Here is a 17273-nt window from a genome sequence, read left to right on the forward strand (position 1 = left end):
AGGCCGCAAGGACATTCTAGTACCTCAGGGTCCTTCCACACAGCCATATAACCCAGAATATCAAGGCATATAATCTGCTTTGACCTGGGTTATCTGTGTCCACACTGCCATACATTCCAGTTCAAAGCAGATAATGTGGGATTTTATTCAAGGGGCCTCAGTTGACAAGGAAGCCTCTCTTTTAATAAAGGCATGTCGCCTTTTTCTCCTCATCTTTGCCTCGCTTGAGAGGGCTTTCGACAGTTCTTTCTTTTTTTAAAGATTAAACTTTGTTTATTTTCAATTTACATAGTTATACAAAGCAGAGAAATAAATTTATATACATGTATGTATTCATGAACGAATACAATACTTTTTAACATCTATACTAAGGGTCCTCAAACTTTTTAAACAGAGGGCCAGGTCACAGTTTCTCAAACTGTTGGAGGGCCGGATTATAATTTGAAAAAAAATGAATGAATTCCTATGCACACTGCAGATATCTTATTTATAGCGCAAAAAAACCGTAAAAGCAATGCAATAATTAAAATGAACAATTGTAACCCATTTTCCTAGTTCCAATCATCTGGACCAATGAGCCAACAATGTGATGTGGCGGCAAAAAAAATCAATGCGATTTTGGCCTGCATCAATAGGAGCATAGTGTCTAGATCTAGGGAAGTCATGCTACCCCTCTATTCTGCTTTGGTTAGACCACACCTGGAATATTGTGTCCAATTCTGGGCACCACAATTCAAGAGAGATATTGACAAGCTGGAATGTGTCCAGGGGAGGGCGACTAAAATGATCAAGGGTCTGGAGAACAAGCCCTATGAGGAGCGGCTTAAGGAGCTGGGCATGTTTAGCCTGAAGAAGAGAAGGCTGAGAGGAGACATGATAGCCATGTATAAATATGTGAGAGGAAGCCATAGGGAGGAAGGGAGCAAGCTTGTTTTCTGCTTCCTTGGAGACTAGGACGCAGAACAATGGCTTCAAACTACAAGAGAGGAGATTCCATCTGAACATGAGGAAGAACTTCCTGACTGTGAGAGCCATCCAGCAGTGGAACTCTCTGCCCCGTGTGGTTGGGGCTCCTTCTTTGGAAGCTTTTAAACAGAGGCTGGATGGCCATCTGTCAGGGGTGATTGGAATGCAATATTCCTGCTTCTTGGCAGGGGGTTGGACTGGATGGCCCATGAGGTCTCTTCCAACTCTTTGATTCTGTGATTCTATGATGATGATTATTATTAAGGACTTTCCATAGTCAATCAAGGGCCCAAATACTGCAAAGGGGAGTATGGATTGATATAGTGTCTCGTGCTGCGGATGTTATTGTGTGTCTTAGAGGTCTTGGGACTCTGCCTTTGTTGAGAGAATTGCCTTTGCTGCCTTTGCATCCCATGGTGCACCTCATAAGGCTGAAACTATGACCCTTGTGGCATGACACCTGGGAATCAGCCCTGTACCTCAGGACTTTGATCCAAGCGAACAGGCATGGGACTCTATTAATCATTGCAGTTCTTTATTGCATTTCTATATACATGGAAAGAATGCTTCAATTTTAGTAGTTAATGAATTAATTAATGAGACATAATTGATCATTAACATTTCAAGGGATTTTCTTCTAAACATAAGATAAAATGCTTCCAATTGCATAGAAGAATAAATGTTCTATAGCCGCAGATAAAGCTGCTAACAATTTCCCTTCCTTGAGTTTAATATTAACTGAGACGTTTATGCAACAGTTAGAAAGGAGAGTCACCATTTTGCAAGAGAACATTCCGAAAACCAGCAAAACCAGAGAAAATGCAGATTTCTATGTTCACCGTTGATGCATTTACAGATCAACCATTTCGTGGCAACCCTGCAGCCGTTTGTCTTCTTGAAGATGTAAGTTTTTGACATTTCCCTTTATCTTAAACATGACAATTGTTCAGTCATTTTCTGACTTAGTGCAGTTTTTATTAATTTCAATATGACTTTAAAGTGCAGTTTTTATTAATTTCAATATGACTTTAACTAGTTACAGTTTAGGTTACAGAGACCAATCACGTGCATTATTTATTCAGAAATATAAAATTTATTAAATTAACTAATTAAAAACCCCAAACATTAAGACCCTTATAGCACAGAATCATAGTATCATAGAATTATAGTTGGGGGAGACCACATGGGCCCTCTAGTCCAACTCCCTGCCATGCAGGAAAAGAACAATCAAAGCACCCCCGACAGATGGCCATCCAGCCTCTGTTTAAAATCTTACAAGGAAAGAGCTTCGACCAGACACCAAACCTGAGAGTTCCACTGCTGAACAGCTCTTCTTACAGTCAGGAAGTTCTTCCTAATGTTCAGGTGGAATCTCCTCTCCTGTAATTTGAACCCATTGCTCCATGTCCTAGTTTCCAGGGCAGCAGAAAACAAGCCTGCTCCCTCTCCCTTATGACATATTTATCTCCCTTTTGCATATTTATCCATTGCTCATGTCTCCTCTCAACCTTCTCTTCTGCAGGCTAAACATACCCAGCACTTTCAGACACTCCTCATAGAGTTTCACCCTAAAGAGTTGTTTGTTCTGCCTGCATTTCAGTGAGCAACCTGATGACTCAGTCCCATAATACGCTATGTCAGATAACAGTTGCTTCTGACAGGTGGTTATACAAACAAGACAGGTGGTTATACACCCCAGCCATTCCACAGATATATAAACCCATTGTCCTAATTCCAACAGACCTCACTACCTCTGAGGATGCTTGCCATAGATGCAGGCGAAACGTCAGGAGAAATGCCTCTAGAACATGGCTCTATAGCCCGAAAAAAAACCACAAGAACCTAAGACATAATTTGATAAGTATTTAACTTCCCATCTCTGCATTGCATTGCCTTTAAAAAAATAAATGCATAATAACTTGTGTGTGTGTATTTTTGCTTAATTTTGGGTTTGTTTACAGAAGTAGCTATGACTCCTTCATGCATAAAGGAACAAAGAAATAAATGCAACCTGGGTGTTTCAGAGAGTAACGTCAGATAAGCTTGACATAAATCTGCAGAGCTGACGTGGCATAACCATGCTAAGTTCCCTCTGCTATCAAGAAAACATTTTCCAGCAGGGAACACATTTCTTAACTTTTATATAGAGCTGAAGTAGCAATTTATGTACCTTCAGATATTGACAAGCTATAACTTCCATAATTCTTACCCAATGCACTTCTACAGTTGGGATGAGTAACACCTGCCTCACAGGCCACTACAACCCCCTCCCCAAACCCTAATGTCAAAACCTGTAAGGAAGGGACTGCAACGGCCCCGAATCAGGGTCAGTGCTCTGACTCAGTAAAAAGGAGTTTATTTTCCTACAGCCTACTTTGCTCACTTTACCTAGATATGAAGACCCAGGCATGGGGCCTCCTACACTGAAAGTTTGGAAATGCTCCAGCCATCTCTAGTGTTGTCCAAAGATAGATTGTGGGATTAACAGAACTCAAAAACCACTGGACAAATTGCAGTAGATTTGGGCCATACCTCCCACACAGAACCCCCATGACCACCAGAGTGGGCCACAGCAACGCATAGCAGGGGACGGCTAGTCTATATAAATAAAAAGGTAGTGTTCATTTGTGGGATTAACAGAACTCAAAAACCACTGGACGAATTGACACCAAATTTGGACACAAGACACCTAACAACCCAGTGTATGTCCTTCACTCAAAAAATTGATTTTGTCATTTGGAAGTTTCCAATCTGATATCAAGTTTTCTGACCCTGTTGAAAATATCATCCAGTCCAACCCATCTTTTGTTGGCTCTGTCAACAGATTCAGTATTTCAAGTTGCAGCATCATAATTTGCCTCCAATCATCCTCTTCTGTTCCTTTATTAGTCATCATTTACAAATCTATTCTTCTGGCGTTTGGGCTGCTTGAAACACTGTGAGGCTTATCCACTAGATGTCATCTTCTGCTCCTGATACAATAAAAAAATCTTCTGTTATCTTTCTGCTGACTATCTGACTGCTAAAAAAAAAGAGATCCCTATACATTGTTGTAATTGTGTATGATTTGTGGTGATTCAAGTCCTATGTCCTTATCAGGGGCGGCTCAACCCATTACACAAAGTAAGCTTTGCAGTATAGTTGATTTTGCCCAGGGGTGCTCTTGAGGCGCTCTTGAGGAAAATAGACCTTGACTTATGCGTGTTGTAGTTACTGGGATGTATAGTTCACCTACAATCAAAGAGCATTCTGAACTCCACCAATGATGGAATTGAACCAAATATGGCACACAGAACTCCCACGACAAACAGAAAATATATATCAGTGATTGGTGGGGGGGGGGGGGGGGGATGCCAAAATACTGTTTGCTTACCGTTGAAAATTACCTAGGCCCGCCTCTGGTCCTTAATCCCTTACTTCTACATGTTCTGGCAGTCCTTGGCGCAGGCACAACACACCAGAGTGCCTTGTGCATAAATTTAGCTTTGTTCAAGTTATAATGTTGGGCTATTTCATAGAACATTTGGGGCTGGTTAAAGACGTTTTCTGAGAGGTGAACTGATAGATGGAACAGACCATCCATCCTAGATAAGGTACATAATAAACAAACACTTTTATGGCACATGAGGAAGATAATTCCGTCCTGGGCCCGGTCCTGTTCAACATCTTTATTAATTACTTAGATGAAGGGTTAGAAGGCATGATCATCAAGTTTGCAGACACCAAATTGGGAGGGATAGCCAATACTCCAGAGGACAGGAGCAGAATTCAAAACTATCTTGACAGATTAGAGAGATGGGCCAAAACTAACAAAATGAAGTTCAACAAAGACAAAGCAAGATACTCCACTTAGGCAGAAAAAACAAAAGGCAAAGATATAGAATGGGGGACAATGCCTGGCTCGAGAGCAGTACGTGTGAAAAAGATCCGGAGTCCTCGTGGACAACCAGTTAAACGTGCCAACAGTGTCATGTAGCGGCAAAAAAGCTAATGGGATTTTGGACTGCATCAATAGGAGCATAATGTCTAGATCTTGGGAAGTAATGCTTAGTTAGATGCCTTAGTTAGACCACACCTGGAATATTGTGTCCAATTCTGGGCACCACAATTGAAGAGAGATATTGACAAGCTGGAATGTGTCCAGAGGAGGGCAACTAAAATGATCAAGGTTCTGGAGAACAAGCCCTGTGACGAGCAGCTTAAAGAGCTGGGCATGTTTAGCCTGAAGAAGAGAAGGCTGAGAAGAGATATGATAGCCATGTGAGAGGAAGCCACAGGGAGGAGGGAGCAAGCTTGTTTTCTCCTTCCCTGGAGACTAGGAGGTGGAACAATGGCTTCAATCTACAAGAAAGGAGATTCCATCTGAACATGAGGAAGAACTTCCTGATTCTGATAGCCGTTCAGCAGTGGAACTCTCTGCCCTGGAGTGTGGTGGAGGTTCCTTCTTTGGAGGCTTTTAAACAGAGGCTGGATGGCCATCTGTCAGGGGTGATTTGAATGCAATATTCCTGCTTCTTGGCAGGGGGTTAGACTGGATGGCCCATGAGGTCTCTTCCAACTCTCTGATTCTAATTACAGAAGGTTCTCTTCCCATCTCTGAAAGCCAAAATAAAGTGATAAAATAAATCTTAAAAATTTGCTCTTTCATGACATCCTAACTTTGCTTTCTCAGGCAGCTGCCCCACTCCGAAACAGTCAGACTGGAACTATTGAAGATCTATAGTCTGATGTGATCTAATGCTTATTTCAATGTGCCAGAATTAAATTCCTTTTTTACTTTGTTGTTTATTAATCCATTTCTTAATCATTTTATCTTTGCCATAAAATGTTTTTCCCATTTAGAAACTGGAAGAAAACCAGCACCAAAAAATTGCAAATGAAATGAACCTTTCAGAAACGGCATTCATCAGAAAATTGCACCCGACAGATGACTTTACCAAAAGTAAGACCCTTTCAATAAATCAAAAGAAATTGTTCTGTCACTTTTGGTTTCAGATAAATGATGTGATATTCCATGTTGAAAAGAAAAAGTGTTAATATTAATCCTTGAAAGAAGATAAGTCAACCCATTTTTTTAAAAGTTGCAATTCAGTAACTGAAAGTACAACTCTAACTTTCAGCATTCAATTGTTACAGGGGATTTAGATAAGGCACACGTCATGGGGATTTGCTCAAAGATCTGCTGCCTAAGGAGGCAGATAAGGTAAAGGAGGTTAAATGGTGGGGAAGCTGGGTCATTCTTGATCCAAAATTCACAGGGGCACAGCCACAATGTTGAAACAAAGATAGACCAAGGTTGTCATAGTCTTAAGTAAATTTTCCACAGCTCTTTCTGAGTGTGGCTTGGATTCAGTGCTCTTTCAGCTGTTGGCCCTTGGCTTTCTGGGCCAGTAAGGACTGTGCTTCATTTAAAAGACATGATCCACAGCATTTTGTTATGTATTGTTGAGGTATATAATCTTATATGCCATGGAAGCATTAAAACCCAGCTTCTGTGTTGTTTTTGAATAGGTGTATTATGGACTAAATGTAGTTGTTACTTCTGGCTCTCATCACTTCTTTTCTTAGGCTCCCGTTTTGGACTGAGGTGGTTTACCCCAACCAATGAGGTTCCTCTCTGTGGCCATGCCACCCTCGCATCAGCTGCTGTCCTCTTCCACGCTAAAAGTAAATCGCATTGATCCATTTGGTATTTGATATTGTGAATACTTTGGAAGCCTGTTACAGTTATGTTTTGTTCTGATTTTAAAAACAGAAAATGTGAATCCCACCCTCACATTTATAACTCTGAGTGGAGAATTGATTGCCAGACAAGAGGAGGACCATATTATCCTGGATTTGCCCCTTTTTTTTACCCATCCACAGGTTAGATTTAAACAGTTATTTTTCCAATTGCCAGCATGCCCCAAAAGAAAAAGAAAACCCATACATTATTTACATTTTTCTCTTTTTTCACTCAGGATATTAAGGAAGTGGAAGAGTTGGTGAAGGTATGCTCTCATATCATATTTTAGTGATTGTATTGTACTGCATAGGACTGTTTGTTACATGCTTTTGACAGGATTCCTCTCTTTTTCCTGGGATAGTATGGCGCACATATCTTCATTTCACCTTTCTACATATCAGGTTATGTTGGAAATAGCAACCTTCTACAAGCCTCCTATACTAGTTATTTGTTATGTAAATAATTGTGATTGCTTACCATATTGGATTCTTGTAGATTTTTCAGGCTATATGGCTGCTTTAAATAAAAGCATGGAAAGGAGCTGATTTCAGATTTTTCAGGGCGTTATGTAGTGTGATTCTTGCCATATATAGCTGCTTTGGAGTTTTTTGGTGATCCCTTTCTTCAGCTGGAGAAACATTACTTAGAAACGTGTTTTCATTAACATTGATTTGCATGGTGTTCCAGAGAATTATGCAGCTAGTACTATGTCCCCAATAGTGTTTTTTATTCATTTTTTTAAAAAAAATATGGCCCTTTAAAGGATTTTCTCCCTCCCTGTGTAGCAAACTACTCCTGAAACTGAAGTCTTTCAAAAGTGGTTGTTTTTTGTATTGTCAAAGGCTTTCATGGCCGGAATCACTGGGTTGTTGTAGGTTTTTTCGGGCTATATGGCCTAGAGGCATTTTCTCTTGACGTTTCGCCTGCATCTATGGCAAGCACCCTCAGAGGTAGTGAGGTCTGTTGGAACTAGGAAAATAGGTTTATATATCTGTGGAATGACCAGGGTGGGACAAAGGACCTTTGTCTGTTGGAGCTAGGTGTGAATGTTTCAATTGACCCCCTTGATTAGCATTTGATGGCCTGGAAGTGCCTGGGGCAATCTTTTGTTGAGAGGTGATTAACAACCACCATGTCAGACTGCACAGAGAAGCCATTGAAATCCATTAGCATGTGGACAATTTCAACAGAAAGGAGGAAACCATGAAAATGAACAAAATCTGGCTACCAGTATTAAAAAAAACTCTAAAATTACAACAGCAAAACAACAGAGAGGAAACAATGAAGCACATCTAATCACCTCTCAAAAAAAGATTGCCCCACTCGGCCCTCGCTCAGGGTCAACATAAGTCTGGATCGACTTGAAAGCACACAACAACAACAATCCTATCTCATCAGCCAAAAGCAGGACCACACTTCCCACTGAAATACTAATAAGTTGATATTTGTTAAAATTGTTCTTCATTTTAATTATTGTATTGTTTTAAGTGTTTTTTGCACTACGAATAAAATAGGTGCAGTGTGCATAGGAATTCATTCATATTTTTTTTCAAATTATAATCCGGCCCTTCAGCAGTTTGACGGACTGTGACCTGGCCTTCTGTTTAAAAAGCTTGAGGACCCCTGTGCTAGACACATATCTGAAGTTCAGACACACACCTTCCAATTTTGTTTCTCCCACCTGAATTTTCGAATGTGTTTTCTTAACTCAAACTATCCCTGAGTTGTCCAGAGGAATTATGGGCCATTTATCACATTTTTTAGCTAGTCTATATTGGGCCCAGGAAACTCCTTTTTCAAACAAGGAAATAACCAAAAATCTTTTCTGGTATTGAAAATATACACCATAAAGCAGGTCTAGGGAGTAATTCCTTTGTAAAAAAATGTTTGCCATGCCTTTTGGGAACGCAAAGGAGCACGTGGTGTAAAAACAATATTGGGAGCATCAACACCCTTTTGACTTTAGAGGGGACTCTCTCTCACTCCCTCACATAGCCACTAGAGTCGTAGGGGAGATTTTACTGTCAAGGCTGCCTGTATTATAACTTTGTTTTTAATAAAATGGTACATGAAAATGCAGTGTGAAGAGGATGTGTGAAGATGACTTACATTTTTTCTTGGTTAATTCTGATGCATTTTATCTCCAGGCAGCTGTAGGTGATAAGAGTGTTCAGGATGTTCGCTATTCTCCTGATACAAAAAAGTTTCTTATTCGTCTCAGTGATGCTTATGAGAGGTACTTGGATTTATTTTATACATTTTTGGGAAGTTCATTTGTTTATTGACTCTACCCCACTCTTTTCCTTCTGGGGCTTCTTCAGTTTATTTGGCACTGAATCACAAAATTGTAGGAGCCAAAGAGGTCCCCTATACCCCTGAGCAATGAATCCTTTTGTACCACCAGCACAATTTTTCTTGCTGCAGTTGGTGTTTAGGTTGGCTCCTTTCTTGTCATATAATGAGTCTTGTTACCTGTCTCCCCTTTGTTACCTCTAGACTGGATTACTGCCATTCACTTTTCGTGGGGCTATCCTTGAAGACGGCCTGGAAACTACAACTTGTCCAATGTTCGGCAGCCAGATTAATAACTGGGGCGACTTACAGGGAGTGGTCAACCCCCCTGTTTAAGGAGCTCCACTGGCTGCCGTTTATTTTCCGGGCCCAATTCAAGGTACAGGTTATCACCTATAGAGCCCCAAATGGTTTGGGACCTGCTTACCTTCGTGACCGTATCTCTCTCTATGAACCTTCGAACTTCGGGGGAAGCCCTCCTTTCGCCCCTGCCAGTCTCACAAGCCCGTCTTGTGGGCACAAGGGAGAGAGCCTTCTCCTCTGTGGCTCCCCGACTCTGGAACTCATTACCTGGAGAGATCAGGAAAGCCCCTAGAAACTTTTTAAAAGAACCTTAAAACCTGGCTCTTCTGCTGAGCCTTTGGCGAGTAGGTGTAAAACATGACACTACTGCTCCCCTCAAAGCTTCTGTCACTGGAGTACACGCCCCCCTAATGGGAAGTTTGGTTTCACAAGCCTGTGTTTCTTGAAGAGCTCCCTGTAAATAATCTTGCTCCTCTTCTTATCTCATTTGAGCTTTTTAACATTTTATCCTGCACATGTGGCCCGCCCACTGTCACTGTGACCTAATTTCCCCGGGAAGTGAATTCCACAGGCGAGGGGCCACCACCAAAAAGGCCCTGCTCCTCATCCCCACCAATCTCACTTGTGAAAGATGTGGGGCCGAGAGCAGGGCCTCTCCAGAAGATCTTAAACTCCGAGGTGGGATGTAGAGGGAGATGCGTTTGGATAGATACGCTGGGCTGGAGCCGTATAGGGTTTTGTAGGTCAGAACCAGCACTTTGAATTGTCCACGGAACTGGATCGGCAGCCAGTGGAGCTGACATAACAGAGGGGTGGTATGCTCCCTGTATGACGCTCCGGTGAGTAATCTGGCTGCCGCCCGCTGGACTAATTGAAGTTTCCGAGCAGTCTTCAAAAGCAACCCCACGTAGAGTGCGTTGCAGTAATCTATTTGGGATGTAACAAGAGCGTGGACCACTGTGGCATGTTTGGTCGTTATTGTTCTTTTTATTTCACATTCAATGCTTAAACATCAAGGGCTGATCTGGAGAAACTGAAAGTGGATGCCGAAAAACTTCTGTCAGCTGAGAAGACTGGGAGAATAAAAGGAGTAATCGTCACACTGAAGGGAGATAGCCATGGGAAACAGGAAAGCTATGACTTCTACTCCCGCTACTTTGCACCTTGGTATGGTGTTTCGGAAGATCCAGTTACAGGTGTGTTTTTTTTTTGCATGTAAACAGAGAATGTTTGCTTGACAGAGGTCATGGAAAAGTTCTTAGTTGATGCTTCGTTTTGTCAAGTTTCTGGATGAACAACCAAACTGACCATTTTCAGCAAAGGACAGAGCCCTGTACCATCTCCAAGTAGGGATGGGCACCTTTCTATCGTATAAGGAATAGGGAATGTACATGACGTGCCTTTCTATCATTTCTAGGTTGCAAAGCCCTCTTTGATGGGTCTAATGTGGGGGTGGGCTGCTGAGGCTGGAATTATACCTACAGACGACGGATGTGTCTTCGCAGCATTGCATCCTGGCCATTCTTTGCAATGATCTTTGGCAAGTTTTGTGATTAGGGATGTAGCTTATGATTTTTACAATACCCTTTCATACACTTTCCTTATCAGTCAAATATCTCTAGTTTTTCAGTAGGTCATCATGATCCTGCAAGACCAATCAAGCAATCTCAGGGTGGGGCTATGTAGGCAAATGGGTGGGGCTGGGATGGTGAGAGCCAAGCCAGGGATGCATTTTAGTGCTCTCCTTCCTGTCACATTCCTGGGTACACTTCCTTTTAAAATCTGAATTGCTAAACCCTCATTGATAGACCTTGTGTGTGGGTTGACAGCTAGTTAGAACTACATCAGGATCCCATGGACCCACAGAGCATCCCTGAGAGACCTTCACAGTGCTTTCTGTTTCTAAGTTCATACCCACCTTGCTATAAAGTGTTACTTTCTTTTCAGTCATTTCTTTTTTTAAAAAGAATTTTATTGAGTTTTATATAGAATACAGCGAAAGAGTGAGAACAACAAAGTATAGGAAAGTAAGGAAAACAGGAAAAAAGGAGAGAAGAGAAAAAAAAAACATCATGAAAGAAGCCCTAAAAATCCCTAAAGGAAAAAAAAATGACAAAAATACATCCACACACATAAAAAAAAGATGACTTCCAATCCATCTTCTTGGTTATTGTTTTCTTATTACTCCAAAATATTACTCAAAAATATATTACTCAAAATATTACTCAAAAATTGTCTCACTTGTTATTTATTTTCCCAAATTATCCAGATAGTCATGAAGATCGTCCCAATTCGTTCTTCTTATTATCTTGCTTGTGTTTTTCTTTAACAAAAAAGTCAATTCGTCCATGTCCTTTATTTCTCTAATTTTCTCCACCCATTCCTGTATGGGTGGGACTGAGGCTTGTTTCCATTCTCTAGCAAAGACAAATCAGTGATTTCTGAAATGAAGTATGTGATGACATTTAAATGCCTACATGCTACATAAATACTTAGAGCTACTGTTACTGCTACTACAGTCTTACCTGCTTTCAATTTCCTTTTAAGGATCTGCTCATGCGGTTCTAAGTAGTTACTGGTCACAACAACTGGGGAAGAGGGAAATGTGTGGTAAGAATCCCTATTTGTACTATTTTTATTCTGCTTCTTTGACTTAAAGGGTTTCCAAAGCAGCTTAGGAACAACCAATTAAAAAAAAAAACAACCACCAGACCTCCAACTTCAGGCTAATAAGCTGAAAAAACAGAACTACAAATAGAAGACGGGATGGGGAGAAAATGAGAGTGGGAAAGATATTGGGGGGCTCCTTCTTTGGAGGCTGGATGGCCATCTGTCGGGGGTGCATTGAATGTTCTTGCTTCTTGGCAGAGGATTGGACTGGATGACCTACAAGGCCTATTCCAACTCTATGATTCTATGATCCAGGAGGGCTGGAGAATGTCCCTACTTCCCCCATCGCCTTCTACATATTAGATAGTATAGCTGTTTCCTATGATTTAGATATTTCTCCTCACATGGGAGAGAAATAGGTTCTGACCTACAAAGCCCTGAACGGTTTGGGACCCGCCTACCTGCGTGACTGCATTTCTGTGTACGAACCCACGCGATCTCTTTGTTAATCTGGGGAGGCCCTGCTCTCACTCCCACCTCCCTCGCAGGCGCGATTGGTGGGGACAAGGGAGAGGGCCTTCTCCATGGTTGCCCCTCAACTCTGGAACTCACTCCCCAAGGATATTAGACAAGCTCCCACATTGGCAGTCTTTAGGAGGAGCCTGAAAACATGGCTGTTCCAGCGTGCCTTCCCTGAATAAAGGAAACAATCCCCTGCAAATACTCTGAGAAGCACTTTAATTACCCGTTGGGTTGCTCTTTACTTTTGATTTAAAACCCTTCTAATAGATACATCCTCTGTTCATGTCCAGCATTTATTTTTAAAGTTTTTAACTATTACATCTGGCCCAGCCATAGGTTTTTAAATTTTTGTGTGTTATATTAATTGTATTGCTTATTTTGTTTATTGCTTGTTGTTTTATTATTGCTTGTTGTTTTTGATGTGTTGTTTGGCTTGGCCTCATGTAAGCTGCTCCGAGTCCCTTGGGGAGATGGTGGCGGGGTATAAATAAAGTTTTATTATTATTATCCTTCAAGATCAATGCCACAGCAGTCAAACCTTCAAAACAACCTTGCGTTTAACTTCCAGTGCATTACCAAAAAACAAAGCATGGCTAAATGTAAAATACATGACTAAGGAAAATCATGCTGTGTGACAAATTGATGTCTTTCACTGTCTGAAAGAGTCCCTTATTGAAAAAATGTGATCAATGTATTTTCTTGCAAAAAATGTGATCAATGTATTTTCTTGCAAAAATATCCTTCTTATATCTTAAAATCAATTAATGTAACCTGTAAAAATACTCCAGTGAAACAATTTCTATGAAGTGTCCCATAAGTTTGATAAATATATGAATGCTTTGAGGTAAGGTGTGCCCTTTCTCTCAATAAGTGTTGAGAGGTGCAACTACTGGCAAATTAAGATGATGATGATCTCTTAAGATTTATGGGAGTTTTCTTTTAAGGGTGGAGCCAAACAAGTATTTTATGTGAAACAATGGATTGTGTTTAATATAACCATAACTAGTAAATTAGGATTAAATCTAGATCAAAACTACTGAAATCAATAGATCTACTCAATATGATTCAGTCTAAGTCAGAACCAGTAAGTACTGTAGATGCTTTTGATTGACACAGGAGACCCACAAGGGCTTTTCCTTCCTCAGCCATCTGCCTCTCGGTGATGACAATCAAATACTATGGTGTATACCAGGGGTCCTCAAACTTTTTATAAAGAAGGCCAGGTCACAATCCCTCAAACTGTTGGAGGGCCAGATTATAATTTGAAAAAAGTATGCATGAATTCCTATGCACACAGCACATATTTTATTTGTAGTGCAAAAGACATTTAAAAACAATACAATAATTAAAATGAAGAACCATTTAAACAAACATAAACTTATTAGTATTTCAGTGGGAAGTGTGGGCCTGCTTATGGCTGATGAGTTAGGATTGTTGTTATTGTTGTGTGCTTTCAAGTTGTTTCAGACTGAGGTTGACCCTGAGCAAGGGCCGAGTAAATGACCTTTGAGGGCCGTATTCGGCTCCCGGGCCATAGTTTGAGGACCCCTGATGTATACAGTTGCTTTCCAAGTATAGACAGAAAAATTTGATGTACAAATACAACCTTTCCTCTTCTCTTTGTTCAGCATTTCAGTGTTCTACTCGTGGGGGAAGGCTGAAGATTTCACTCCGGCAGGATGGAAGAGTAGACGTTGGTGGCCAATCAAGCATTGTGTTAAAAGGTTTTCTGACTATTTGAAGAAAACCAGAAACACTTTCCAGCTATCAGATTGCTCAGATTATTGCTGATGCGGATGCATATCTTAATTGGCAGAACATGACTACTTAATTTCAAAGGCATAATATTCATAATTTAGAAGCATTTATTGTACTGTAATTAAGGAGACAGTTAATCATCAATATAAAATCAGTATCATAGTAAATACTGATATTAATGTTTATGCTTAGATAATCATTTTAACATAATTTTTCAAGAACAAAGGTGATTTTATTAATTAATAGTGAAAATACAGAAATACTGTTGGTGCCTTATGCCTAAGTGGACTTAATGTCTACAGGAAGTAGAATTATGCATTATGTGTAATGTCCATATCCAGTAGAGGGCAGTTCTTGGGTCACTCTGTTGTAGAGCCAGCAAAGTGCCTGGTGCTCTTGGGTGCATGCTGCGCATTAGTGCCCAATGTATCTCATGTCATTATGTCCTTGACACACTTGACAATGTCCTGTTACACCATTTCATGGGTCAGTAAAGGAGTTTTTACTACCCCTCCTATATAGCTAGTTGTAAGTAAAGTCATGTAGCATTCCATCAAAGTTTTCAAAATACTAACTAAATGAATATGCTTATGTTTTTGTTTTTTAATGCGGAGGAATTTTATATGGTAATAATGAAATTTAAATATACAAATAAAATGCATTGAATAGTTATGTGCCCTTTTCATTTTTTTAACTTTTTATTTATTGTAGCTTCCAGGTGTGCCTCCCTAGGGCTCGGTATGTATAGGAGATTTTCCTGGGTGGATTGAGGTGACCACTGATGGAGAAAAGGAATGAGGCGGTCCCTAAGATATAAAGGTCCTTGGCCATTTTGAGCTCTAACTGTCAGGATCAGTATCTTGTAAGAGATCCGATGAGTGTTTTGAGTGTTCTACTATGATTCAAGGACACCAGGGTGATAGAAACCTACTTGGCAACCTTGGGCTAGTCAAACAATCTCGGACAGTAGCAAACCCTGCCAACAAATCTTGTGCACACACACAAGAATGCTTAGTTGCTAGGTCCTAAAGTACAACAGTAGTTTTTATCTGGATTGTTCACAGCCTGGCTTCAGGCCTGGACAAAGTACCGAGACAGCTTTGGTCGCCTTGGTGGATGACCTCCAAAGGGAATTGGACAGGGTGAGTGTGACCCTGCTGGTTCTCTTGGATATCTCAGCGGCTTTCGATACCATCGATCATGCTATCCTTCTGGGGAGACTTGCTGGAATGGGACTCGGGGCACAGTTTTACTGTGGCTCCGGTCCTTCCTGGAGGGTCATTCCCAGTTAGTGAAGCTGGGGGACACCTGCTCGGACCCCTGGCTATTAACCTGTGGGGTCCCGGAAGGATCTATTTTGTCACCCATGCTATTTAACATCTACAGGAAACCGCTGGGAGAGGTAATCTGGAGTTTTGGAGTTTGCTGCCATCTCTATGCAGATGACACCCAACTCCACTATTTTCCACCTGAATCCAAGGAAGCCCCTCGGATACTGGACCAGTGCCTGGCTGCTGTGATGATCTTGATGAGGGCGAACAAGCTGAGGATTAATCCTGACAAGACAGAGGTCCTCCAGGTCGCTCGCCTGACCGGGGTATTGGGTGGCAACCTGTGCTGGATGGGGTTGCACTCCCCCTGAAGTCACAGGTCCGCAGTTTGGGGGTCCTCCTGGTCTCAGCGCTGACACTTGATGTGCAGGTGTCGACGGTGGCTGGGAGGGCGTTCGCACAGTTAAAACTTGTTCGCCAACCTTGTGAAGTTGGACTTGACCACGATGGTCTATGCCTTAGTTACCTCTAGATTGGATTATTGCAATGCGCTCTATGTGAGGCTTCCCTTGAAGACGGCCCGGAAACTCCAATTGGTCCAGCGTGCGGCAGCCAGATTAATAACTGGGGCGAATTACAGGGAGCAGACGGCCCCCTGTTTAAGGAGCTCCGTTGGCTGCCGTTTATCTTCCAGTCTCAATTCAAGATGCAGGTTATCACCTTCAAAGCCCTAAATGGTTTGGGACCCGCTTACCTTCGTGACCGTATCTCCCTCCATGAACCTGCCCAATCTCTCCGATCTTCTGGGGAGACTCCTTTCGCCCCTGCCGTTATCTCAGGCCCGTCTTATGGGAACAAGGGAGACAGCTTTGTCCTCAGTGGCCCCCTGACTTTGGAATACATTGCTCTGTGAGATTAGGTGAGCCCCCAATTTAGAAAGTTTTAAAAAGAATCTCAAAACCTGGCTTTTCCATTGCAATTTTGGTGATTAACTATACAATTTTATATTGCTGCTACCCATCAACGTTTGTCCTTAGAGTACACCTCCTCCTCTCCTGTATGAAGACCCTTCTCGACTCCACTCCTGGAGTTTCTCCCTCACAAATAATCTGCTCCATCTCTATCTTACCCTGTGTTTTTTAGCTCTTAGCCTTAGGTTTTTAGTCTGTACACGCAGCCCGCTCACCGTTACTGTGTTATGAATTATTTTAATTTTATATTGTTTGCTGTATTTTTATGTTTTATGTAATTTATTGTTATTGTTTGTGTTTTTGACTTCTTTTATTGTATTGTGTTTTAGGGCTTGGCCTCATGTAAGCCGCTCCAAGTCCCCATCAGGAAGACGGTGGCAGGGTATAAAGTTTATTATTATTATTATATTATCATCATCATCATCATCATCAAAATGGAAACATTATGAAAATTGTGTTTTTGATCTTAAGCGCCTTAGTGAGTCTCTTGTCAAAACTGAAAGATAGAGCAACAACTCATCTATTGTCCCAATTTATTTGATGATACAGTAACAGAACTGCTGGGACAAAGATGGGAAATGTTGAGTAGATCTTCCAATCTCACTGCCACAGGTATTGCTATGTGAGCCCAGAGCCAAGTTATTTGAAGCAATAAATGTACAGCACAATTCTCTTCATTTCTATTCAGAAGTTTGGTTGGATTTAATTCTAGGTAAATGCTTTCACAAATGTAAATCATGATGGCTGCAGAAGTAGGTAAAAGGCTTTGTTACTTCCCATGTCATCATTGTAAAAAGCTGCAGGTGAAGCATTATCAACTTAATAATCTCATTTGACCATCCCATGAAAACCCTG

The 17273-nt window shown here is 41.2% G+C and overlaps 1 protein-coding gene across 1 annotated transcript; it reads left to right on the forward strand.

Moving 5' to 3' along the window:
- Positions 1 to 1517: 1517 nt before the first annotated feature.
- On the forward strand, positions 1518 to 14846 carry LOC132771199 (phenazine biosynthesis-like domain-containing protein). Its single transcript, XM_060768903.2, has 9 exons — positions 1518 to 1869; positions 5809 to 5908; positions 6535 to 6633; positions 6722 to 6831; positions 6927 to 6956; positions 8839 to 8927; positions 10304 to 10482; positions 11834 to 11896; positions 14047 to 14846. Exons 1-9 carry the CDS (start codon positions 1786 to 1788, stop codon positions 14157 to 14159), a joined length of 867 nt encoding a protein of 288 aa, XP_060624886.2. The 5' UTR covers positions 1518 to 1785; the 3' UTR covers positions 14160 to 14846.
- The last annotated feature ends 2427 nt before the right edge of the window (positions 14847 to 17273 follow it).

This window comes from Anolis sagrei, chromosome 3, assembly GCF_037176765.1.
Source record: "Anolis sagrei isolate rAnoSag1 chromosome 3, rAnoSag1.mat, whole genome shotgun sequence".
Taxonomy (NCBI): domain Eukaryota; kingdom Metazoa; phylum Chordata; class Lepidosauria; order Squamata; family Dactyloidae; genus Anolis; species Anolis sagrei.